This window comes from Drosophila serrata, unplaced genomic scaffold, assembly GCF_035046125.1.
Source record: "Drosophila serrata isolate PLE 108 unplaced genomic scaffold, ASM3504612v1 contig_130, whole genome shotgun sequence".
Lineage (NCBI taxonomy): Eukaryota > Metazoa > Arthropoda > Insecta > Diptera > Drosophilidae > Drosophila > Drosophila serrata.
This window is the reverse complement of record NW_028257028.1, coordinates 271166-298757: the sequence shown is the minus strand read 5'-3', so window position 1 is coordinate 298757 and position 27592 is coordinate 271166. Positions and strand designations below refer to the sequence as shown.

At 41.5% G+C, this 27592-nt stretch overlaps 2 protein-coding genes across 5 annotated transcripts in view; one reads left to right on the top strand and one right to left on the bottom strand.

The window, feature by feature from the left end:
• The window catches only part of LOC110187047 (uncharacterized), a 169755-nt gene that overhangs the window by 36907 nt on the left and 105256 nt on the right, over positions 1-27592 (bottom strand). The window lies entirely within an intron of this gene.
• Positions 5564-20066, top strand: LOC110187046 (uncharacterized). 4 transcript variants are annotated; one of them, XM_086826088.1, is made up of 6 exons: positions 5564-6197; positions 8084-11316; positions 11379-11466; positions 13931-14018; positions 16782-17931; positions 18199-20066. In XM_086826088.1, exons 2-5 carry the CDS (start codon positions 8583-8585, stop codon positions 17910-17912), a joined length of 4041 nt encoding a protein of 1346 aa, XP_086682214.1. In that variant the 5' UTR covers positions 5564-6197; positions 8084-8582; the 3' UTR covers positions 17913-17931; positions 18199-20066. The 4 variants fall into 4 exon arrangements, with proteins under 4 accessions (XP_086682214.1, XP_086682215.1, XP_086682212.1 ...); XM_086826089.1 differs by having other exon boundaries at positions 8079-11316; XM_086826086.1 differs by having other exon boundaries at positions 16782-20066.

Sequence of the window (27592 nt, the reverse complement as noted above, 5' to 3'; positions counted from 1 at the left end):
AAAATTTTTATTTTTGTCAAAAATAGCTAAATCGATTCAGTTTTTCATGCTGATCAAGAATATATATGATTTATGGGGTCGGAAATGACTTCTTCTATATTTTTTAAGCTTCTGACTAAAATTATAATACCATTTTTTTACCCGATTTTATCTATATTTTATATGATACATTTTCAATAAATTAAAGTTTAAAAAACTAATAACTAAGTCAAAAATGCATTAATTTCAATTCGGAAAGCTGTTCTATATTAGTTTTTGTTGGGTTAATAGAACTGCATACTTCATTTGGAATTTTATGAAGTTTAAATTTTTATCAATTTTTCAATATTCAATTCTCCAAATTTTAACCCTTATAAAATTGTGAAAATTTTGAAAAATTTAAATTTTTGTCAAAAATAGCTAAATCGATTCAGTTTTTCATGCTGATCAAGAATATATATGATTTATGGGGTCGGAAATGACTTCTTCTATATTTTTTAAGCTTCTGACTAAAATTATAATACCATTTTTTGACCCGATTTTATCTATATTTTATATGATATGTATTCAATAAATTAAAGTTTAAAAAACTAATAACTAAGTCAAAAAAGCATTAATTTCAATTCGGAAAGCTGTTCTATATTAGTTTTTGTTGGGTTAATAGAACTGCATACTCAATTTGGAATTTTATGAATTTTAAATTTTTATCAATTTTTCAATATTCAATTCTCCAAATTTTAACCCTTATAAAATTGTGCAAATTTTGAAAAATTTTAATTTTTGTCAAAAATAGCTAAATCGATTCAGTTTTTCATGCTGATCGAGAATATATATGATTTATGGGGTCGGAAATGACTCCTTCACTGCGTATTAAGCTTCTAACTAAAAGTAGTATACCCTGTAAATGTATGTTAAATTATAATCTTTTCTTATCAAAAATGAATACTTGTATTGTGTTTTAAGCAATATAATAATTTTCGTGTGCTTTCTGCCAAGAAACCTATTATTTCCCCCCTCATAAATTCAATTACGCACAGGTATTTTCTGTTTTCTTATTTTGTTTTTGGCGGAATGTTTGACTTTTAGGGCTACTCGAAAGAGGTCAGCGGACGAACGGAAGACACTGGGGAATTTTTGTAGTTTTCGATGAGGATTCGGGGCCACTTTCACTCGGCACAAACGCTCAACCTGCCAGCGACGACGCATTGTGACAGGGAAATGTAAAAATTTATTAGCGAATTATGATTTCTGGGCACACACAAAACCTCTGCCGAACTTGGCCTCAACGCGTTGAGCGTTGATTAGGCCAGAAAATTGCAATTGGATTTATACAAGGAACTAAATATTAATTAAATCAATAGCTATATGCTATATTCATAACAATAAATGATTTCTTCCAGTGCTGCGCCACCAAACAATTGCGGCAAATGAACTCTGGGCAAATTCAGGGCAGGCCAAGGAACGTGACTGAGAACCCGAGGTTGGTTTTGGCCAGAATCGAGGAGCGGATGAAAGAAAGTTGCTGCATATTTTTCCCCTCCTTAATTTGTATTTTTATGAAACCGAAATGAAACCGAAACCAACAGCAACTGTGCAAATACGCAGCACAACACAATTTTCTCGCGACAGGTTTTATTTTTGTTTTTTGGGGGGCGAAAGAAAAGGAAAAAGAAAAATATTTGCTTAACAATTTCTACTGTAACAAATAAATAAACTCGGTCTTCGGCCTCCGAGCTCCGCTCCCCGACAATAATGCACATTAATTGTTGCGACGGATGATGATGAAACTCGGAACAGAGCGGGTCCATTGTCTACGGAGGAGGCTGTGGACCTGAGGCGATGCTGCAATCGTTGTCACCCACGTAAATGGAGTCGTAAAGAAGCCGCAGGTCCAACGAGGATGACTCAAAAGAAAGTGAAATTTTTGGTAGGAGAAAAAATAAAGAAATACGAAATACGAACCAGAAAAAAACAAAAAAACACAAGCAACCGAATAAACAGAAACTCAGGCATGAAAAGAAATTGTGCGATGACAAGAAGCGAAAGTGAAATGCTTTCGCGGCCATTGATGATTCAATCTGCCACGCCCTCCCCGGTTGACCACCGGCCAACGCCTCCCCTTAACTTGGCTTGTGAATCAGTTAACAACACCCGAAAAAAATGCGAAAGTTTTCAGTCTCTCTGGGTGTGTCAGTGTGTGTGTTATCGATCCCCAAAAATATTTCTCATACATAAAACTTTAGCAGAAGATAACATATATCCCCGGATATCTTACAATTCCAATGATTAGCATCTCGATTGCATAAGTCTTGCGTTGCGATTTGGATTCGAAATGGAAAAGATTCAGAGATTTCAAGATGTTTCTTTGAGATGATTTTGGATAAAAGAGATGCGATTGTTTGGACATAATCTACAAAGCCCTTTTGGAGGCTGTGTATATATAGATAACAAACATATTACAATGCAATAGTTTAATTAAATCTCTTATCTATTTTCCTATTTTAACTTTGTTCTTGATTCCTAAGTTCTTTTGCATATTTTCTTGAATCCCCTCAAAACTCAAGTCACAGCTAGCTGGACTTTGGCTTTGGCCTCCAGACTTGGCCATAATCCCCTGCAGGAGGTTGGCTTCTTTACAGGTTCAGTTTCTGCTATTGGCCTCGTGCATTGATTGGCTAACAGTCTCTTGGCCAAGCGGATTGAGTGAGACGATATTTGCCGGCATTCCAGGCACGGAAAGGCTGAGCATTTAAGTCGACGCCAGGCGCAGTCATGGCCATGGGCGGCCAAATGGCCAAATGGCCAACTGTCAGCTGCCAATTTTGCCAATTGCCAACTGTTGTTGCCGCCGCCAGCAGCGGATCGATTGCATTTCCATAGGCCAAACGGCACACAAAATTAAAATAAGCCGTTAAGATGCGACGATGCGATGTCGATGCGATGGCCAACGGGCCAAGATAGCCAAGTTAATATCAGTTTGCAGTTTTGCAGTTTTGCAGTTTGATGCCACATTAACCCCGAAATGCAATCGCTCTTGAGAGATGCCAATTATGATTTATTATTTATTAATAACAAGAAAGAAAGCTCATTTCGGTAAACCCCAAAAATTGTATACCCTTGCTGGGAAAATCGATCATAACTCGGCTAAAAATGCCTTAAATTTAATTCGAAAAGTATTCTTATACTAGTTTTTACTAGGTTAAAAAATCTGCATACTCAATTTTGAATTTTAAGAAATTTGAATTTTTATCAAATTTTCATAATTCAATTTTCATAAATTTAAAAAATTGTGAAATTTTTACAAAAAATTAAATTGTTGTCGGACATAGCTAGATTGATTCGGCTGTTGATGCTGATCAAGAATATATATGGATTATAGGGTCGGAAATGACTCCTTCCATATTTTTTAAGCTTCTGACTAAAAGCATAATACCATTTTTTGACTTGATTTTATCTATATTTTTATAAGACAATTTTATCGATATATTAAAAATTTAAAAACTCATAACTTAGTCAAAAATGCATTAATTTTAATTCGGTAAGCTGTTCTGTGCTAGTTTTTACGAGAACAATAAATCTGCATACTCAATTTAGAATTTTATGAAATTTGAAATTTTATCAATTTTTCAATATTCAATTTACAAAATTTAAGCCCTTAAAAATTGTGAAAATTTTTCAAAACTTAAATTTGTGTGAGAAATAGATAGATCGATTCGGCTTTTCATACTGATCAAGAATATATATAATTTATAGGGTCGGAAATGATTCCTTCTATACTTTACTACGTTTCAAGCTTCTGACTGAAATTATAATACCTAGATTTCCCCCCTTTACTCTATTGAGACATGCAGGCAAAGGCAAAAGGTCAGAAGTCTCACGCATTTTAGGTCACAATCGCACTTCAACTTCATCTTCAACTCCACGCTGTGGATTTGTGTGTTAATGGGTCTGAATCCGAGATGACTTCGTCTTCGGCTGCGTGCTCATTACGCTCGATAAATGCGAACGGCCTCGCTGCGTACTGATTCCATTCGATTCACGGCAAAGAAAGCGTTCCGCCGAATGCCGAAATCCATAAAAGGGCCACAAAAAACAAAACAAAACAAACCCCCGCCATCCAAATGGATCTCTTTGAGGTCAACAATTGGAGTTTGGCCAATGAGCAAGGCAAGTCTGTCTCTCTTCCAAATTCAATTAAGTTCTCCAGGTGTAAGGTGGGTGTGTGCCAGGTGTGCGCCCTATTAATTTGTCAAAAAATGCAAACGATTTTGCCAAAAATGTACAGCTTTTGTCACAGATTTTGACAAGTGCACTAAGAGAAATAAGTAAGCAATAAGATAAATAATACCTCAAAGAGAGTATATAAAATAAAGTAATGTATATTTATGTATTGTTAACATGTTTAATAATTAATGAAGTAAACCAACTCTATATGTTCTGTAATATACCAAATATTATTTATTTATTCTCCTGATTTAATTAATTGAATTGTGCATTTTCCCCTATAAAAAACCATTTAGAAAGTATTATACATGTACAAATATTGCCTGCAGTGTATTCAAGATATAATACCCCAAGACTATATAATTGACAGATGTCCGTTCCAAAGGCGAAGTCAGGCTTAAATTTAAAGTGCAACGCATCAAATGGGGAGACCAAGACCAAGAGTCCAGCTGAAATCCCAAAGACCAAGTCGTTTTGGGAGTGTCGCCCGAGGGGACTCGCCTCGAATTCCACCGCGTAGACAATTCCACAGAAGAAAGAGCCAGAAGGAAAGAGGAGAAATGCTTACATAATCTGGCCAACTGGCATTAGTTATTTATGCGAATTATCGTGCGTGTTGCATGATCAAAATAAATGTGAAAAAGATTTGGCAGACAGAACAACTGAGCCAAAGCTAAATTCAAAGGAAATTCGATGACTGTATACCCTTTGAACACTAATTTCAAATGGTCTTACTTTTAATCCGAGTTAGTTTTTATTAGTCAAATAAATCTGCATCCTAAGTACATTTTTCTTTATAAATTGTCATATAAAAAGAATGTGAATATTTTAAGCATGGTTATGAATTGAATTCAAACTCGATTCTTTCTTGTTTCAAAATAAATCAAACAACACAAAAGAAATAAAATAAAAGAGTTCAACAGAATTTTTAGACTTCCACTTTACCGAGAAGTCACTGTAAGCTTTTAAACGACGATCTGGCAACCACTTTCCCCTCGCTATTCTCCACGAAAAGCTTTAATCTCTCCAGCAGTCTGGCAAGGCCAAACTTAGCCGGGCTACGAACCACCTGCCTAGAAAGCTGCACAGCTGACAAAACTCTCCACTGCCACACCCGTGTCTTTGCCAACACTGGCTGATTATCGGTTGTAAAACAAAATTAATGCAAAAGTTATGCGAATTTCGCACAACATCGTTAAATATGTAAAATGAAACATAAAACCTCTTCACTTACACACAGCAATTGAATTATTTTCAATTTATTTGAAGGCAATACAAAAATATTCCCCATTTTAATGCAAAACATCGATGCTCTATCGGAAGCATCGATGTCTGCGAACATCGATGATTCTCCACCTCTAATGTGCCGAGTCCTTTAAGTCAAAGGATGCTCGAGTTTTGCGCAGTTTGCGTGGGTTTTCGGAGCAATAGGACGCAGCAGCGGAAAAGCAACAGCAAAGTGGCAGCAGTAGAAACAGCGGTCGCCAGAGAAACACAGCCTCAAAGAAATCAAAATACCAAATAGGATATAGGATAAAGAGCAGTGTTGTGAGTCCTTTGCGTCCCATTTACCGTTCCTTATCCCGCCACATCCCTTTCATCGCCTTATTCCCGTTTCCCTGCGAAATTCACCCAAGAATTTGGCGCCTTTTTGCGGGGCGTTTCTTTACACACGAGCTCTGCCTCCGGTTTCTCTCAGTGTTTCTCTCCGGGTTTCTATGCTGTTTGTTCCTTTACCTTCACCTTTTTTTTTGCAGTGAACATACTAAAATAACGTAATAAAAACAAAAAAATAAGCATACTGCCTTGGTGCAAATCAAAGACACTCACAGTTAAAAGTGAGTGGGGTGAATTTTCCAAAAATTAAAAACAAAAAAGTATTTGCTTCAAAAAACAAGAGGCGCGAGTGTGCCGGAGTTTTGGGCTCTGCAAGGACCCTTGGATTACCTTGCGGGGCGAATTAAGATTAAGGATTTGGAATCGAAGGAGCACCGGTGAGTTTACATAAAAACCACAAACAAATGGGAAATGTCCCAAATATATTAATTATAAAACAAACTGTAAGCGTTTAAACACTTTGCTGGTGATTTTGTTTCATTTCATAGTTAAACCTTTAATCCATTAATTTAAAAATTCAAAATATAATAATAAAATAACAATATAATTTAACCGTTTAGAATAAAAAGTGTATTTCATTTGAATTTATCGGCTGTCAAAGACAAGTGCATTCTTTCTTTTATTTATTATTCCAAAGATATTACTATATATTTTCATCATTTTTTCACTTCCTTAAAAGTTCTCCTTTTTTAATCCATTTAATTCAATAATTTCCTCCAATAACTATTTCATGTTAATTGATTGTGATTTAATTTATTTCTTGCGGTTTTATGTTGCGAACCAAATTTATTTTTAATTCTTGAATATATAAAAAAGTAACTTTACATAATTTCAATGTAATTAATAAATTAAATTTGTTAAACAGAAATCCCGGATAGGAAAAGAACTTTAATTTAATGTGTAATATGTAACTAGTAAAAACGTTTTAAAGTGATTGCCATTAAATTGTATGCCATAAAATGCAATTTTCTGCATTTATATAGATATATTTTAATAAATTAATAAAATTATAAACAATTAAATAGAGTGCCAAATTATAAAGTGCATATTTGACCAAGTTTAGTCTGAGAGAAACTTAAGAATTTTGACTTAAAGAACCCATTTACACCTATATCTAAAACTTGCATAATATGTTAAGGCCTTTGTTTAATCTTCTCTAATTAATAGTTATTATAAAATAGCAATTTTTTAAAGAAACTTTTAAAGTTTTGAGTGAAGTAACCTTTTGGAATCTTTTTTATTACAATTAAAAAGTGTTTTGTATTTCTTAAACCAACCAAACCATCCTAGATCTTTATTTATTTGTTCTTATTTTCCCCTCCTTTGTGGAGGTGTTTTTGAGTATTTATAGATTTCCCAGCCATATCATTACGGTCTGGCCATTATCAACGCCTTTATTCCGCTTCCGCTTTTATGTGGCGCCGATTCGTTGGTATTTGTGTTTCCCTTCGCCGCAAAACTTTTCCCTTTTTCCGTTGCGCCCTTTGATGTTTTATTTTGTTTTTATATTTTTTTTTTATTTTCAACAATAGTTGGTAAATGAAGGGGTCAAGAGAAAACGAGGAGAAGAGAAAAACTGGGCGATGATAAGCAACTTGTTACGATGACCACGATGATGATGAGCGAATTGAAAAGCCTTGTGCCTGTGCCTGCGGTTTTTGGCCCATTTTCTAGGGCCCAGAGCGACCTTTTTTCCCCCCACACACACACACACACACACACACACACACACACACAGGCGGAAATCGAATCATTTTGTGAGGCTTTATATTTAATTTGCATGCTTTTTGGCCACAGCCAAGGGTTCAAAGGAGCGCTCATCCCTCATCCTGAGGTCCTGGGCGCTGCATATTTGGGTTTCGAAAGTTGACTAAATTAAAGAAAGGGAAAAAGGGGCAACAGTTTTGTGGTTGAAAGATAGATGTAGAGAGTCCTGAGTCCTTCAGTTCTCTTCTCTCGCGAAAGCTGTGTGCAATCTGTGCAAAACTACCAAGGGAAGCGAAACTCTCAGAAGGAAAACTCTAGAGAAATGTTCAATAAACACTGCTGTTCAAGGACAGGATTTTTATTCCGTTTTCCTCTCCCTCTATATTATTTTTTTTTGCATAATTTATTTCAGTCATTTGCCTTTATTATTATCCTTTCTTCCCTCTTTTATTTTCCCTTATTTTGCATTCTTTTCCCCATTTTTGCAACACTTGCCGCTTTCGAGTTGCTTCATTAGTTTCATTGTTTTAAATTTCCATTTCATTCCGAAGCGCAGATCGAAGGAGCAGCAGCTGCACTCCGCAAGGATACAAGCCATTAAAGCGTGAACAAATAGTAATAATAATAATAATAATAAAAGCAGGAACATAACTATAAGGACATAGAGGGAAATGGCTGCAACAGCAGCAGCAGCAATAGCAGTGGCAGTTGCAACTGCAACAGTGCGGCACAAATGAATGCAACCTGCAACATCTGCGGCGCAAGCTGCTCCACATTCCAATGATTCTGATGGTTCTGATGATGATGATGCTGCGGCAGATGATGCTGCAGACGAAGATGCTGCCGATGCAGAGTGCCAACCACAAAGGATTCAACTAAGTGCCAAAGGCCACAACACAAGGGACCTATCCACGAGGAGCGAATTGCACAAGGACAGACAGTAGCCAGGACTCTACGCTCTCTTCTCTCTCCTCTGCAGAATCAAAACTCACTATATATTACCCAAGAAATCCTCCAGATTATCTCTTACTAAGCTCGAAAGAGGCGTGGCCAAAATGAACGCCTTTTGGCTGCTCTTCCTGCTGGCCAATGGCGGCTGGGCAGCTCCCGCCGCCGCTGGGGGAAGTCATCACCAGCATCACCACCTGGAGATTGGTGTTCAGGGTGATACACCCACCCTGGTGGATGCTCCACTGGTTACTAAGAGATTAACCACCGAAGCAGCTTCTCAAGGACTAGGAAGCACCTCACCGAGGCCCACCACCAGTAGCAGTAGCTCTCTGGAGAGCACTACTGAGAGTAGCAGCACAGAAAGGATAAAGGATATCACAGAGGACAAAAGTGAACTGATCAAGACTCTAGAGGTCAGTACTCCTGTGAGCAGTTTCTCTGCAAAGAGCAGCATGGAAACAAACCCCACAGAGGAGGCCTTCCCCGAGGGAAGCTCCACTGAAGGAAGTAGCACCTCAACCAAGAGCAACTCCTTCAGAAGCTCCACTGAAAAACCACCGGAAACCACGAGCAATGCCACCACTCAGAGGGCGATTCCAGGAACCCAGACAGACCATCCAGCTAGACAGCTTCCAGCGATGCAGCTGCTCGATCTGGAGCACACGGCAGCTCCTCCTCCCTCTCTGGACAGTGGACACGATGGCCTCAAGCTCACCCGCAAGAAACAGCTGCAGCAGCAGCATTTCCCCCCTACCATGACGCCCAGGAACCTGGAGACGGAAATGGAGAGAATACCCACCACTAGCACCACTAGCACCACCACCACCACTTCTACCAAGTCACCGCACAGCCACCACAGCGGCTATCTGGGACCCATTTTCATGGGGGAGAAGACCTTCAGTGTGGTGCATCCGCTGAAGAAGCCGCAGCCGGCGAGCAGGAGCCATCAGCATGTGGCCTCCATTGAGAGCCAACTGAGGAACGGACAGCTGGTGGAGATTCTGGCACCGACGGCTCTGCTAGAGCAACAGGTAACCCTCGACACAAGCACGAGCACAGCTCCTCCGGCAGTGGAAAAGGTACTGGGACAGGGACAGGGACCTGGATTAGCTGAAGCCAGTTCAGTGTCCACCACGGTGTTCCAGGTGCCAGAGCTACAGACCAGCACCACTCGCCTGCCCCTCAGCGGCGAGCGAACCGAGTCCAAGATCTCCGACATTCAGATCGAGGTCTACGACTCCACGGTGGATTCGATTGTGGCCTCGACGAATTTCCGCGACAGCGAGGGCTTCTACCCGCCGCCAGTGCCGCCCCTGGAGGTGGTCACCTCCCGACCAGAGGCGGTGCAACCACGACAGGAGCTGCCCCAGGAGAGGTTCACCCAGTATGTGATCGATCGAGCGGATGTGTCCACTCAGCCGGCTTCTGGAGGCGGCGGAAGTGGAGGCTTGTCTTCCCCTCTCGGCCAGCCGGAGCCGGCGGCCATTGAGATCCACATCAATGTGTCCGAGGCCTTTGGCAATGAAAGTGAGGATCTAGAGTTCTCCTACAGACAGCCGGAGAAGCCCAGCAAGCTGAGCGATGAGATCCTGGTGGTGGAGATCATTGACAGCGGGGCGGATAACAGCAGTCAGGAATCGGGAGGAGGATCATCACCATCATCCTCCTCTTCATCTGGTTCCTCCGATCCAATTTTCACCTTCCGCAACTCGGATGCGGTGGCTGGTGTCCCGCCAGCGGTGCGTCCGCCGCAGCAGTCCTCCGTCCAGGACGCGGACGAGCTGTTCATGGCCGATCTAAAGGATCTCAAGGAGGGTGGTGGTGGATCGGTGCCGCGGCCACCGCCACCTCCTCCGCCGCCGCCGCTGCCCAGGAAACCGAGCATCGACCGCGACTCGGACACAATCTTCTACATCTCCAACACGGAGGTGAAAGTGGGTGAGAGCCTGCCCACCTTGGGTCCCAACACTGGCGGAGGCGGAGGTGGCGACCAGCAGCGCAAGTTCCAGCTGGAGAACCAGTTCTTCCCCGCCAGCTACGTGATGGATCAGTCACAGCGATCCTCTTCGGCGGCAGCTTCGGCACAGGAGGAGGACATTATCCTGTCGCCGCACCACAGCTCCGATTCCCTAAAGATCTATCGCTCGGATGATGGTGCTCCACCGCTGGACGTCACCTATGTGGGCGAGTCGGTCATTGAGGTGGAGCAACAGCCGGCTCTGAGCTGGAGCAGCAGCTCTTCGACATCGTCGCCTCTTCAGCAACAGCAGCAGCAGCAGCAGCAGGATATAGTTATCCAGCCGGCAGTGCTTCCAGATCTGGCCATTGGGGTGCCCGTAATTGGTGAGCTACCCCCACAGATCGAGCTCAAGGAGATCGACTACATGCCCGGCGAACTGGGCATGGGTGTCTACGAGAATGACCTGCAGGGGAATAGCATCGACAGCGAACCGGATGTGATCGAGAGCTCCATTCAGTACGGCGGGGATTTGATTGATGACGGTGCTGGCGGAGGCTTTGATGGCGTCGAGGGTTCATATCCCTTCGACAGTCCTGCCCACCGACAGCATCAGCAGCAGCAACAGCAGCAGCAGCAGGTGGGATCTGGCTCTGGATTGAGTCACCTGCCCAGCCGCCACTCGGCCAGTCATCTGCATCGGGAGCAGTTGCCGGTGGCCGAAATGGTGAATGCCACGCTCCTCCAGAGATTAGATTCCGGTTCAGGATCGGGTTCTGGTTCGGGTTCGGGCTCTGCCTCGGCCATGGCCCCGCTGCTGGCTAGTGGCAGATCCTCGAATGCCACAGCTCTGTCGGAGGATCCACTGGCTGACTATGATGGTGAGTTGGCTTGGAAAACTATCTCCAAGGATCCCATTGTGATGATGTCTTTCCCTTTGCAGGTTTCTTCAATCTATTTGCCGTATCCATGGGTCTGATTATAGTCATCCTGCCCTCGGCTCTATTGGTGTCTATGTACTGCGCCATCAAGTGAGTATTATTATTATCCTTCCTTCCTTTCTTCCTTATATATGTAGTTCCAGCCAACCTTTAAAACTCCTTGGGCATCTTATTCTATCTAATCCTTGTGATAGTTATCGAACTCCGTCTCTTAATTAGGAGCAAGACTTCTAAGACAGTGGTCCCTGGCTAATTGGTTCCGCCTCGTGTGGCGCTTAATCAGCTTAGACGTTGGCCATGTTCCACACAAATCAAAAATAATTGCGGGAAATTGCCAGGCACACACACAATATGGGGAAGGAAGGGATGAAAAGTATAGGGAGGGATGAGCCACCTTAAAGCACAAGCCAGAAAAGGGCCACCCTGGCAACCGCAACCCTTCAAGGATGCTGCTGCTTTTTTCGGGGGGAGGTGGATATTTGTTGCCTACTTTTCAGGGCAACCCAACCCAAACCCAACCCACGCATGGTATTCCACAGAATGCACTCAATCTAAAGCAATTTGCCGCCACCACCTGACCTCCAACTCCTTTCTCCCTTCCTTTACCGCCCACATCCTTCCCCCCATTTGCTGGCAGGGCGTGGCAAATCGCATTTATCAGCCTCATTCGTGGCATTTTATTTCGCATTCGCATTCGCATTCGCCGGCGACAAACAGACAGTCAGCAAGGGCAGGAATAGCAACAAAACATTGACAAATCTGTGACGGCAGAGTGAATGGAAGAGCAGGTCCTTGGGCGCACACATCCTTTATCGCCCGCAGTCTCTGGCCCATACATAAATCTTGGCCACGCCACCGAATTTCGCTGAAAGCTGATGGGGCTTCTGCGGGGGATACATCTTATATAGAAATACATATACAAGTATATAAATACACGGCACAAAATGGGCTTAGGACTTAACTCCTTTAAGACATGAAGTTATTCTTTAGCAAAGCTCTTAAGGTAATTTTTCCCAAGAGTTTGCTGTACTTAATTCTCGCAGTGTACTCACATCCTTACTGGGCACTAAATGCCAAACAACATGAAAGTAGAAAGCGGACAGCATTCAGCAGGATGAAGATGAAGTAAAATCTGAGAGGGAGCGACCTCGCGACGTCTGCCAAGGAAACCGAAAGGCGCAACAAATCAAGGCGGCCGGAAAACGGAAGTCACATTCCCCTCACATCCTCAGATGATGTAGATGCCAGGCAGCTAACAAGGCAGCTGTTTTAAGAAGGTGATCCCCAGGACAGGAGGCCGCCGGAAAAACGCATAAAACGGAAAATGGCAACCGCAAACGTTGCCACCTCCCCTCATCCCTCATCCCGGGACTAGAGTCAAAATAAAAAGGGAAACACACACACACAATTTATTTGCCTTATTCTTCGTCCTTTCTGGGCTGGGCACTAAGGACACCGAGCTCATTGAGTGTGTGCCAGAGTTTTGGGCGAGTGTCTGGGAGGAAATTGCACAATAAACTCTTGAGACGAGAAATTAGTTGTGCGTGTGGCTCGTTTCGGCGGCTTCCCAACTCGAAATTTGTTGAGTGCCAATAGCATTACGAGAGTTACGACACAGGACCCAGGTCGCAGGGTCGCAGGGTCGCAGGAGCATGTCCTGGCAACGACAAAATGCCTATACACTCGCCCTCGCGAGTTGCGACCAACTTTCCCATGGAAATGTTTAATATTTATGGCGCAAAATTCATTGTAATTTCCATTGTCGATGTAGAGGAGAGGGGATACCAGATACTTGAGAGGCAAACATTATTCTTAAGGCAGAGGCCTAGGGAAACGAGGACATTCCGGCAGCAGAAGAATTATAATGAAGCCGGGCGATTTCCTAGAAAATCATTTGTTATTTGATTCCTTGAATTTTTAGTCATTACATATAATCTAAAGTCTTGGGTATTTGCGTAAAGTAGTGAAAATAAACAAGGAAGCGTATAGTGAAATGAATTTTTAAATAGTTTTGCGACCCTTTTTCTTACTAATTTCATCAGCATAAACTGGTACCCTCGGTTTTCAATTAAAAACCATAAAGTATAGATTGAATTTTAATCGAATTGCGCTCACTTGGGAGGCTATACACAGCACTGAGCTCCTTGTAACCATCACACACACACTTCCGGAAACTGAGGGCATCGTCTGGGTAATTGCAGTCAGCCGCAAAGTAGGCAACAAAATGTTAATTTGAGTCGCGGCATCATTAGAAATGCATTGGATTTTGAAACTCTCTCTCTCTCTCTCTCTCTGGGAAGGCTGTGTGTGTGAGAGAGAGCCTCTGGAGCTCAGCTCGGCTCCTTAACAACTTTGGCACCTACAGCAGCCGCAGTGCTCGTCTCAGACTCACTTACACTGCGGGAAAATTGATACAAATCAAGGTTTGGAAATATTTGTGACTCAGGTTTTGTAATTTAACTTGAAAGAAAGAATAAAATTTATTCCAACAGCACATAATAGTAAGTAAATTGATGTCCACACATTTTTTACCAGTGTCCTTCTCAACTTACAGGTATGTCCTGAACAAGAACTCGATGGCGGGCGCGGGTGGCGCCCCAGGCGACGACAGCGAGCAGGGCCAGGACTCTGGCAAGCATGAGGTAAGTTCGCTGTTCAAAAAGGATGAATGGGGCAACATCCCTCCGAAGCCACCACCTTACCCCCGCCCCCCTTTTAACACCTGACCTAAGCTAAACCACCCCCACCCACCACTGCGCCACCACCCCCAGTGCGTCTCACCTTCGCCTCACGAAAACTGTGTCCTGTGAAAATTGTGAAAATTCAAAAGCCAGCTCGGTGAATGCACTTTGTGCTGCTGTTCTCTAGATTAAATTAAGCAATTTTCCATTTTGTTTATGCTTTATTATTAATTAACTGGGAAGATAAACATATATCGGAGAATATATGTTAAATAATATCTTTGTTAGGAGCTCTTTAGGGAATTTTGTTCTGAATTAAAGGATAATAACTTTTTTGACTCATTCTTATCTATATTTTAATATGACAATTTAATCGATATATTAAAAATTATAAAACTCATTACTGAGCCAAAAATTAATTAATTTTTATTCGGTAAACTGTCCCATGTTAGTTTTTACTAGATTAACAAATCTGCATACTCAGTTTAGAATTTTATGAAAATCGAATTTTTATCAATTTTTCAATATTCAATTTGCAATATTTTACCCCTTAAAAAATTGCGAAAATTATTCAAAAATTAAATTTTTGTCGGAGATAGCTAGATCGACTCAGTTTTTCATGCTGATCAAGAATATATATGATTTATAGGGTCGGAAATGACTCCTTTTATATTTTTTAAGCTTCTGAATAAAGGTATAATACCCTTTTTTGACCCGATTTTATCTATATTGTAATATGACAATTTTATCGATATATTAAAAATTAAAAAACTCATAACTTAGCCAAAAATTAATTCATTTTAATTCGGAAAGCTGTCCCATATTAGTTTTTACTAGATTAATAAATCTGCATACTCAATTTAGAATTTTATTAAATTCGAAATTTTATCAATTTTTCAATATTCAATTTACAAAATTTTAGCTCTTAAAAAATTGTGAAAATTTTAAAAAAATTAAATTTTTGTGGGAAATAGCTAGATCGATTCGGCTGTTCATGCTGATCAAGAATATATATAGTTTATAGGGTCGGAAATGTCTCCTTCACTACGTTTTAAGCTTCTGACTGAAATGATAATACCCTGTATTTTCACATTCGTTGAGTCAATATTTTCTTATATTTTGAAGACAATTTTTTGAAGAAGCCAAATCATAAATAACTCATTACTAACCTTTCTCTAGTTTGGGTATATATTTATTATTTAACTTGCTTTGTTAATATTATTGTGATTTTATATTTCAACTTAAAACTTAAATTTTGGCATTTAGTCAGCCTTGAACTTCTTGTGTCAAACCAAAAACCTAACCTAGGGTGTCCTAAGATGACTCCTTTACTGTGTTGCAAGCTTCCGAGTAAAATAATAATCACACCCTTTTTCCAGGGTATCATTGGATGTATCAAATATAGAATATCTTTTATAGAAATCTCGTAATTTATGAATTTAGTTCTTTAGGATAAGGTTAAAGTTTCGGTTAACACATGTGAAATATGCATCTTCAGCGTTAAAGTGCATATCCTTCTGAACGCCATTTGAATCCCAAGTTGAGTTGACATTTAAATGAATTCCCTTTTGCCGGTAATGAAATTTCTGTGCCAGAGTGTGTGTCCCATGCTGTGTGTGTGTGTGCGAGATGCATTCCTATTTTAGAATACTGAACCCAAGGCTCTGCCCTGCCCTGTCTCCTTGCAGTCCTCTGCCGCCTCCTTATCCCCTTCGTCCTCGTCATCATCTGGGGCTGCGTTTGCATCCGCCAGTGCCACAACCACCACGTCGACGGGCTGTCCGCGGAGGCATCCACAGTCGGTAGAGCCACCCACTCCGGGTGCAGCCCTCCTTGGCAGTCAAGGCCGCTTTCTGGAGTGCCTCCAGTTTCGATTCGGTGGCGAGCCAGATGGAGCTCAGAGTGGGAATGTGAGTGGGAATGGTGGTGTCGAAGTGGCTCCCAGTGGCTCCGTCACCAAGATGACTCTCAAAGATAATCATCTGATTGTTGTCACCGAGGAGCGCCACGTAAGTTCGTTAGTCATCCGATCGGGCCGAGGTCCTTGGCTGGATGTGTCCTTGTACCTAGTCCCACTCGGTGTCTCTTCGCTCGTCAGGATGTTGTCGTAGTTTGCTGCCTGTCCATCTCTCCTCTCTCATCCTAATCTCTGTCTCTGTCCTGTCTCTGTGTATCTTTGCATCACCTTCTGCCTGCGGTTCTGTTTGGGAAATTGCATCCGGAAAATGCTGTTGTTTGTGTCCTTTAGCGATTAAAACCTGCCCTAGAACCTAGATCTAAGTCTTAGCCATTAAGCACTGTTTTCAAAGTTAAACACACACCCAGATTATGTCGTTTTTCGGTTGATTTAATGTGATTTTTGATTATTTTTGGGTAATGAGAAGGAGGGAACTCCTCTTAGCCTTTGTAAGGAGTGCCAGGACTGTGTGTGTGTGTGTGTGTGTGCGTGTGTGAGTGAGAGCCTCAAGCGTATATGCAAATTCAATTTTCGACACTTGTCTGCTCTATCGCCTCCTTTTCCCCTCACCTCTCTCTCTCTGTCTCTCTCTATTGTATCCTTGTATCCCTGTATCCTTGATGTTGTTGTCGTAGCCAATTATCTGAGTGTGTCCCTGTGTGCGTGTGTGTACAAGCACCTGTCTCATGCTAACCTGCACACACCTGTTATCCCCCATCTACATTTCTATCTCCCTCTCAATGCCTGCTCCTCTCTCCTCCCTGCAGGACATCTCGCGCAACGCCCGGGAGACCAAGATGCACACGGACAAGGACGGCGTTTTTGTCGTGGAGGTGGCCCGCGGCATCGACTCCAGTTCCACGCAGCCAGCAGATTCAACTGCCGCTGGACTGGATGCCACCGAGTTGCCCTTCGACACCAAAATGACCGGCAATGGGGTCCATCTCCTGGACGAGCACTCGTTGCCGCCGAGCCACGAACAGGTGCAGATCCATGCTCCGCCGCAGGACTTTGCCGGCGGCCATGCCGCTGCACCGCTGCATCTCATCGAGGAGGCCGAGGAGCAGACCCTCGAGGAGCAGGCACCTCCTGTAGCTGAGATCCGTGCCTGCACCGGCCTCTCGCAGTCGGACCTCAGCTCCACCTCGTCGGGTGATTCCAACAAGCGTTACTCCTACGGCAACCAGGAGCTCTATGTCATCGAGCAGCCTGGCTATGCCACCACTTCGCCAACGGCTCAGCCTATCCTGGCCAGCCCAAGGCCCGAGCAAGAACAGGAGCAGGAGCTGGAGCTGGAGCAGGAGCCCGAGCAGAAAGAGAATCCGCCACAGAAGGAGGCCCCTTTGGAGCCAGCAGAAAGTAGCTTGGAGATTCCTCCAGAAAAGGCCTCATCAGAACTGCCGGAAAAGCCACTTGACCTTCCGGAAAATGCAGACACACAGCCGGAGGTCAAAGATGAGCCCACTAAGGAGACTCGGGAGGAACCAGAGGCGGAGGCAGAGTCAGAATCAACACCAGATGTCGTCTATACAGAGCCCGAAGGCAACTATGACAGCCTGATGAGCCTGCCGGCGCCACCATCCACGGACGAGATCAACTCAGAGCTCGGCGACTACTCGCTGCTGGAGTCCAATCAGTTGGACAGCCTGCCTCCGCCACCGCCGCCACCTGCACAGGAGCACCATCTCGGCACCAAGTCAGCAGTGGAGGAGGAGAAGGCCATTCTGAGCAATGGGAGTGCCAACGGACTGGGCAAAGTGGAGGCCGAGGAGCCGGCCACCTTGACTCCACCAGCATCGCCCCCAGCTTCGCCTCCGCCGCCGCAGAGCGGGATCTATGGCAATGGGAATGGGCTGAGCAACGGGATGCATTCCATGGTCGATGTGAATGGCAGTTAAGAATGGCGGCCAGTGAAAGGTGAGCGAGAAGTGGTCCTTTTTTTTCTCAATCCGTATCAATAGGACTCAAAGGGGTCACTGATACATACCACTGATACCACAAGGCGAACGAAGAGAAAAATACTTATAAACATACACAACACTGAGCAGAAACTTTTTCCACTTACTGTTTGTTGATTTTCCAAATATATCGAGATACAAGTAATATAATAATAATTACAATTAAAGAGCGATTAATGCGATTAATAATATATTTAATTGTTTACTGTCTATTTGCGGCTGGCAGCCTCTCCCCACCTGCATCAACCATCTAATAACGAGTACTTCAATGTCTATAACAACCATTAAAACTAACGAGTAATAGTAACAGTAAAGAGTAACACAAGTAACCGAGGCAAGTAACGAGTAACGAGTTAAAGTAAAGAGTAACGAGAAATAGTAACAGTAATACGATTAAATCCAACAGACAGTTATATGTAATAATGCATAATTAATTAGGATAATTATTTACACACAACAAAGCCAAAAAAAAATATAAAAAAGAAAATATGCAGAAGGAGAATAATTGTAACGAAATTCTATGGACATTGAATAACATCCAAGAGTGTGTCCTTTGTCCTTTGTCCGGACATTCCGAGGGAGGGTTAATTGGCACAGAATAAGTGGGTTTCAAAGGTTAAATCGAATATGGCCAATTTCCAGTTGTTCAGTTCGTAAAAAGTATATTTTCAGTGAGAAATTTTTCGATTTTTTTTTTTGGAAGAACAAAACTTTTCCCTGGACAAGAAATAAACCCTGATTTGGATCAAGCACACTCATATAATAATAAATAATAGTCGTTAATGGCGACTATGGATATTTCGCAAATATTACAAACACATTCACAACATGACAAAATCAAATGTGCCGAACTTTTGTAGCAAGCCAAAAAGAAACACAATTTACAAGATGAAACGAACAATTTATACAATGCCAATATGGTGATTACAGCAGAACATATAACATATATATACATATATGTATATGTAACCTTTTAAACCGTAAAACTCAAAGAAATAGTAATAGTTCTAGTCAATATATATATATATTATACATATATTTTTTCTTGTGTGTGGGGACACGAGCTCCCAGGCTAACGATAGACCTAAGCGATTGGTAAAATACGTTAAAAAAATGCTAAAAACAAAACAACAGAAATTATTTCCGTATACTTGACCCACACATTAAATACATATATACATCTATATATATACCCCTATATATATATAGGTATATATAGTATACATACACCAATTGATAAAGCATAGAACAAAACTTAACTCTCTTAGAATTAAAAAAAAACAACAACAAAAAAATACAAAAATAGTCAGAAAAAACCGTGCACTGCAAGTAGCGCGTAATTTGTAAGTAGTAGGAATTATCCAGCGCCCCCGATTACTTCGATTACTCCGATAACTCCGATATACGGGCGGCACGCGTACGTTTAAAGGTGGATTATAATCCCTGACTAACGATTAACCACTGTTTTGTTGTTTTCGTTCACGTTTGTTCCAATTGTTTTATTGACAATTTTAGCCCCGCGAACACACGAGATATAGAGAGAGAGGGGATGCCAATGGGAAAATAATATTATGAATATTAATAACTATAAAGAAAATAATGAATAAACAACTCTTATACTACTCGTAAATCAAATATAAAGGTTAGGAAAGGTGTGCAGAACTTTTTTTTTTGGGTCGAACGAAAACAAAAAGAAAAATAAGTAAATGTGATTGTTATTTAACCTTAAGTTATTATTAAACGAAAATGAGAAAAAAACTTAACTTAAACTGAATATGTGTGTGTGAGTGCGTTTACTGGAAAAGAAAACAAAATAGAAAATGAAACCCGAAAAAGGCAAAACGAAACGAAGCAAAACAAACAGCAATGGAACGCTCAAAAGCAAAAGGCAAGCGAGAAGCGATAAACGATAGACGCTGAGCGCTGAGCGATTAACGATTAGCGATAGCTGGTAACTAGGCGAGGCAAACGGCAAGAGCTGAGCATAACCCGATACAGAAAATCGATAACAAACGATAAATGATAAATGAAATTCAATATTAAGAAAGATTGCAACCGAAACAAAATGAGAAATACACACGAAAGCAAAGTCAATCGAATGCATTTTCCTTGGTCTCTTTGGGTTTGGGGTTTTTTCTTGTTGGAATTTTTTAATTTTGTGTCTTCGATGGCTCCGTCCCCCATCGCTTGACCCTTCGCTAGATGCTCTGGCTTTCCCCAAAACTATGACTGCAATGCGGAAGGAACGAAGGAAGGGAGTGAAAATGGCGAAAGGATCCAGAGGGAGGAGCTGCCGGAATGGCAGCTCAGCACTTGGCTGGACGTTTTGAATTTCAGTCGAGGCCAACGATGGCTACAATCGCCATCGCCCACATCTGCAGCACCTACAGCCATCCAGGATCTGCTATCCTGCAGATGCCACAACAAGGATGCTTCGGGTAGGTACGTTATGTGTCCTGGTAAGCACTTGTAGTATATGCTTTCAATTGCATTTGTATTTTATACATTTTATGAGAGAAAATACGTACAGCTTCTAGTTATTTCCCTCTTGTTACTGGTTTTCACGTCAGCTTCCAGGGTATCCCTCAGCCCGTTCCTCGTCGTGAGGACTCTCCTCGGCTTCGCTTCCACTTAATTGCGGGGCAGCTCATGTTGTCTGCTCGTTCCGTTCTGGCTTTAACTTTTCACTAATTTTAAATGGCGCTTCCGAGCGGACTTTGAGTGTGGAGTGTGCACTGGCGAGGATAGAAGTGGCAGAAGACCAGGACCAGGACCAGGACCAGGCATCCGGATCTGATGGTGGTGATGGTGGTGGTGGTGGCGGCTCTTGTTGTCAAGTGCTGTCCTCCTGTGTGTGTGTGGTGCTTGAAAGTTGAGTCGACTTGAAATTTTAATGAAATGCACTGCTGCTCTTGAGATGGAGCTCCCATCTATGACTCCCTGCCCTCCGGCACTCCCGTCTGCATTTGAAATTATTTTTAATTGTCATTTTCTGCGGCAACGATGGCGCCTCATTTTCGGGGCCAAAGTACTCGAGGCTCGATGTGGTTGGTATGCGGTGCTGTTGGTCCTGTCAAAGGCAAAGGCGGGGGCAAAGGCCTCGGCTTTGGCCATTGGCGCATTTGTGGCAATCAAAATATTTATGCAATGGACAGTTGATTAACCGCAAACAGGGAAACGAGCCTGCTGCTGCTGCTGCTGCTGCTGCTGGTCGCGTCCTCGTTCATAATTAAAATCAAATTAACCCGCACACAGCATCAGCATCACCAGGAGGAGCAGGAGCAGCACCCCTCGTTGGTTGTGGTTCATTGGGATGGGGTGGAGAGAGGGGGTTCCGGCTATCGCCATAATTTTACATTTCGGTTGGCATTATGCAATTTGTTGAGCCCCCAATTCCCTTCACCGTTTTCCCCCCTCGAACAAAACAGCAGCAAAGCCAAAGCACGCTGCAATCAGTGCAATCGACGAACTGGATACAATTTATTCAAGCCGCAGGGCGGCTCAAAATGAAATTGACATTTGGACGGGCCCAAAAACCAAGGCTAATGGTCTCTCCCTCCCTCCTTCCCCCCCTCTAGGAACGGTGAGCGGAACGGAAAAGCCTGGCAACCGGGGAGGAAATTCAAAGCTGGGACACAGATCATTAATCAAAAAACAGGATAACGACTGACAGATTGGTGGCGACCAAAGAAATACTTTTCAACCGAAGCTTGGATACCCCACAATGCAAAGGGAAAGCATTTTACAAACATGAAACAAGTGGAAATGTTTTATTCTATGTTGATTATTATTTAGAATGCAAAGAGAAATATACATATATGTTGTATACTTCACAGAAAACATAAAATATGTGTATTCTAGATATATTAAATCACTATTTTTATATGTTAATTTATAGGGCAAATCAAAGATTTTCAAATATCATAACTAAGCCAATAATGCATTAAATTCAATTTGGAATGTTCTCTTATGTTAGTTTTTACTAGATTAATAAATCTGCATACTCATTTCAAAATTTTATGAAATTCAATTTTTTATCAATTTTTCATATTCAATTTTCAATATTTTAGCCCTTAAAAATATGTGAAAATTTTTTCAAAATTTTAATTTTTGTCGAAGATAGCTAGATCGACTCAGTTTTTCATACTGATCACGAATATATATGATTTATAGGGTCGGAAATGACTCCTTCCATATTTTTTAAGCTTCTGACTGAAATTATAACACCATTTTTTGACCCGATTTTATCTATTTTTTTATATGACAATTTTATCGATATATTAAAAATTAAAAAACTCATAACTAAGCCAAAAATTAATTAATTTCATTTCGGGAAGATGTCCTATGTTAGTTTTTACCAGATTAATAAATCTGCATACTCCATTTAGAATTTCAGGAAATTCAAATTTTTATCAATTTTTCAATATTTAATTTTCAATATTTTACCCCCTCAAAAATTGCGAAAATGTTGAAAAAATTAAATTTTTGTCGGAGATAGCTAGATCGACTCAGTTTTTCATACTGATCACGAATATATATGATGTATAGGGTCGGAAATGACTCCTTCCATATTTTTTAAGCTTCTGACTGAAATTATAATACCATTTTTTGACCCGATTTTATCTATTTTTTTATATGACAATTTTATCGATATATTAAAAATTAAAAAACTCATAACTAAGCCAAAAATTAATTAATTTCATTTCGGGAAGATGTCCTATGCTAGTTTTTACCAGATTAATAAATCTGCATACTCCATTTAGAATTTCAGGAAATTCAATTTTTTATCAATTTTTCATATTCAATTTTCACAATTTTAACCCATAAAAAATTGAGAAATTTAAAAAAAAATTAAATTTTTGTGGGAGATAGCTGGATCGATTCGTCTGGTGATGCTGATCAAGAATATATATGATGTATGGGGTCGGAAATGACTCCTTCACTATTTCGCAAGCTTCTAACTAAGAGTAGAATACCCTGAAAGGGTATAAAAAGCAAAAAATAGCTAGGGTATCAAGCCTCACCCTTAGAATGCCAATAACCTGAATTCGATCACTTACAATTGATGCAAAAATGCAATGAGACTCGTTGACTGGCAGAAGGGCAAAAAAATAAATGCATTTTAACTGCGCTTAAATTGATGAAATTAGTGCGACAGATTGATTTTTGGCACGCTGCACTGAGTGATTGACTAACTGATTGATTGATGGCCTGCCGTGAATTTCGTTGAATTTACGGGCCACTGGTCACTGGTGACTCGTCTATGGTATGGTCATAGCTCCTAATTGAATTTAATATGTAACATATATATATATAACCTCCCACAACATACATAAATATATTGGCCTCTAATGGCTTCCCGGGAATTAACTTTATCTCGAATTTATACGCTTCGATCAGTGCAAGCTTTTGATTCAATTAATTTTTATTAATTCCGGGAAACAGACAGCCAAAAAACAACAAGCGACAAAAGCAATATTAAATAAATCAAAATAGCTCACTAAAGCCAAAAACGGCTGGCGATGCGTGGCCAGAAATTTAATTGATTCGAACAATTCAAACGATTTGCACATTAAAAACACCGCTCTCGGCGATGGCTGGCCAGCAAATCAAATTGAAATGCCAATTGGAATGCTCCATTCCATCCGGATCCGTGTCCGATTCCGATTCGGACTCCTGCTCGGTGCTCGGTGTCCGTGTCCCCGAAACTCTGTCGGCATGAATTTAATTTTGATTTTTATTTGGATTTTTATTTGTTTTTAAAACGACGAGCGATTTAATTGAATTGCTCACGGTCCGGTCGAGTCCCGGGCTCCCCATTTCCTCTCCTGTCCTGCCCTGTCCTGTCCTGTTCTGTCGTGTCCTGTCCTGTCGTGTCCTGTCCTATCCTATCCTGTCCTGTCCGGGTTATTATGCAAAGTGGAGGCGGAGGCGGTGCTAATTTCATCGCCGACCACGTTCCCTCCGGCCAGAAATCAAATTAAGCGAGTAGCATGGCAAGAGGAACGGAATGGGAACGGACTGAAACCGGAAACGGAAAGGGTCGAGTTTCGGGGGCCTTGCCTTTTTCATGTAGCCGCAAATTGAACAAGCCGGATGCGGGCTATTTATGGTACACAGGGTGCATGTACATATGTATGCACTTACTCCCCCCTCACTTGTACTTTAAGTGGCATCCTTAAAGTTCAACATCCGGCTGCCAACATGCCAAGATGTCCAGCCAAGTGTCAAGTTCCGTCAAACGGTCGCCATTTCAATGGAAATCTCAGTTTCAACTTCTTCGTCGTGTTGATTTGCCTAATTAAAATGGCTCGCTCGAGTGGAAACTTGAGAAGAGATATATACACACACAGCCTTGTATTCCATATGTATATTATATAGATGTATCTAAGGGCGTATTCAAATATTTGTATTAACAGGGTTTTTATTTATAAAGACTTTGAAAACGTCTCAATGGGAGTTCAAAGTTAGTTATTGTAGCAACTAAGTATTGTATTTCAATAATCCCTAAGTATTTGCTTTTTAATTCTTTTGTGTACCTAAATACTTGTAGTAAGTTTTCAGCAAACTTATTTTACGAAACTATGGAAATAGCCTTAGACAAGTGTCTACATAATGCCGACAATCGTTTGTTTTTGTTTGTTCTGACCAATCAACTGCAAGACTGTGGCAAATGGAGGATTTATGAAAGTATAGTCAAGACATTAGACAATTTAAATAAAATAATAAAGGCAAAGAAAACTGTAAAATATAATGAAGAAACAAGACAAAATGATTTAATTTTTTGCAAAGCTCACAACACACAAAACATAATATTTAACAAGAAATGTAAATAAAAGGACTACAAAAAGCGACAAAATCAATTGAAGTGGATGCAAAACACATAGAAAATTGATCAAATTGAACAAATTAAATGAAAGTGAAGAACGGAGAATGAAATCAATTAAATGAAAGTACTCAAAGGGCTGCAAGGCGGGTTTTCTCTGCAAAGAAAGGACTTCATAGGACTTAGTTTGCGAAAATAAAGCCAATTGATTGGAAATGTATTTAAAATCAGTTTGAATTCAGAAGTGTATGACATTTATTTCAAATTATATCTCGCTTAGCCTGGCGCAAGTCTCAACTGAAACCAATTAGTCAAAATCCTTGAAAACAGCTGATGTACCACGTACACACGCATTACTTAACAAGCTGAGAGACAGGAAGAGGAGCAGGGCAACAGCTGCTTAAAAGAAAAAAAGAGACAGGCAGCAAAGATATCCTGCGTATGTGCATGTCCTTTGTCATTTATCATTTGCGAACCCTTTTTTGCACTCGCCAAAAGAGGGCCTCTGCCCCCTCCTTGTCCTTGATGCGGGTCAACGGAATGGGCGCAGTGTCACTGCACTGCAGCCACGCCCTCAGCTGCAGGACACACACACTCGATCCGCTGGCACAACAACAAGCTTCATATATTGCCCTGTTCACACACACACATGCCCCTCTCTCTCTCTCTCTCAACTCTCGTCCTGCTGTTGTATAATCGAAACCTTCTGTCATTTTCTTGTCGCTGTTTGTTCGCTTCTGTTGCTGCTTCCTTCGTCCTTTTTTTTTTGGTCCTTGCTGAAAAACATTTCCTTTTTTAAGGTTACAAGAGTCACTTTTCCTAAATAACCCACAGTTAATCATTTGATTATAAAAATCTATTAGCAAACTGTCTTATTTTTTAAGAGATATTTCTTACATTTTCAATTAGTTGAATTATTTTTTCATGCCCTTAAATAAACCGTATTAGAGGGTATCACAAGTTCTCAACTTCCTTACTTTTCCATCCTTGTTTTGTATTCATTTTCAGTTTTGTTTTTAATGCCAACGTCGGGGCATTATTGCATCGTGACCAGCGCGTCGTATACGCAATTTGTGATGCCAGAAGAAAGAGAGAGAGAGAGGGGGAAAAGAGAGAGAGAGAGAGGGGGAAGAGAGAGAGAGAGGGAGAGAGAGGAAGCGGTTCTCCACCTGACTGCCCATTGCTGTTACATCCTCCTGCCAGCTTTTTTGTTGCCTTAATGCACCAAAAAACGTCACAACAAGCTAAAAAAAAAATTTAACAAAATGGGGGGAAATGGAGAAAAACGATCGCCAGAAGCGGAAAAGGGGAACTGACCTCATTTGTGACAAAAACACACAGACTCTCTGCTATGTGTGCTCTGTTAGTGGGCGTGGCCTGGCATTTAATTGCAAATTTTACGCTCGCTCTAAATTTGTTGCCGGAAAACTCGGGGAAAAAGCCAGTCATAATTGCAAAATGCACTAAGAGGCATCCTCCCATCATCCCTCCCTCATCGATGGCATCAGCAGCAGCAGCAGCTGGAGAGTGTTGTGTTCATTAGCCATCCTTTTTATCCTGTTTGCCACTGCCTTTCACTCTATCTGCTTTCATTTTTTGACAAACATATCCAGGAGTCGCGCACAAAAGCGGTTTCACTCGCCTTCCTGCTTCCGGTTCGCTCATGGAAACCCATGATTTCCCAACCCAAACAAGAGCAGCAGCAGCAACAATGACAACAACAGGAATAAGAGTGACAAAAAAGCAAACAAAGGCGGCACTCCAATCGCACAGGGGGTTCCAATGGCCATAATGGTTAAATGGCAAATTGTAGAGTGTTTTCCCCCTTCCCCATTTCGAAATTATTGGTATCCAAAAGCAGAGAGTTTGGGGAGGGGAAAGGACTTGGCACCCGGATGCGATTCATCATTCTGGGAGCATTACCCCAAAACACACACATTTGCAATTGAAAATCTAGCAAATGGTCGCTCGCCCATTTGTATAATTATTATCGGGGAGAGGCTCTCCTCTGGCTGAGGGGTTAATGTGGTGAAAAGTTTGCATGGAAAATGATTTTCCACATGGTGTGCACTTTACTCAATCATGGATGCTGTGGATAATTGTTAATCAATAGATATATGGGAGAGAGATCATAAACACCAATTTGTTCAAGAGATGGAGGGATACATATCTACCATCGTAAGACATCTCCAACTCAAGTACTTGGGTACAAGTTTTTCCCTGGGAAATGCAAGACTAAATAATCGATGAACTGTAAGCAATGCCGAACGATTGTGTTAATTAAACATTGATGTTGGCAGTTGAGGCGACACAATCGGGGAATAACAATGGCTATCGAGGCACTGCATTCAGTGCAAGGACTCGTTGTTTGCCCAACGTGAGGAGTCCTTCCCAGAGACAGAGAGAGAGAGAGAGAGAGAGAGAGAGAGAGAGAGAGAGACAAACAAGTGTGTCCTTCCCCTGTTGCCCCGGGTCGAGTCAATTACACAGCTTGTGAGCTTGACTTTAATTGGGGCCTCCATTGCTTCTAATAAGCAAATAAATTTCCAGTTCAAAGGCCCATTCGCAGAGCATTGAAAATATGCATCTCAAATCTAATCCAATTGGATGTTGTGTGTGTGTATTTTGATATACCTATGTGTGTGTTTTTGGGGAGAGTGCGGAATCCGGGAAGATGAAAAGCAAACACAGGGACACAGGCATAATTGCTGGCGGAGAAGGGATGCTGAATTCCAAAAATTCCTGCCAAAAAACGAAATGCAAACTGAGGCAATGCCAAAATGAAAATATTCGG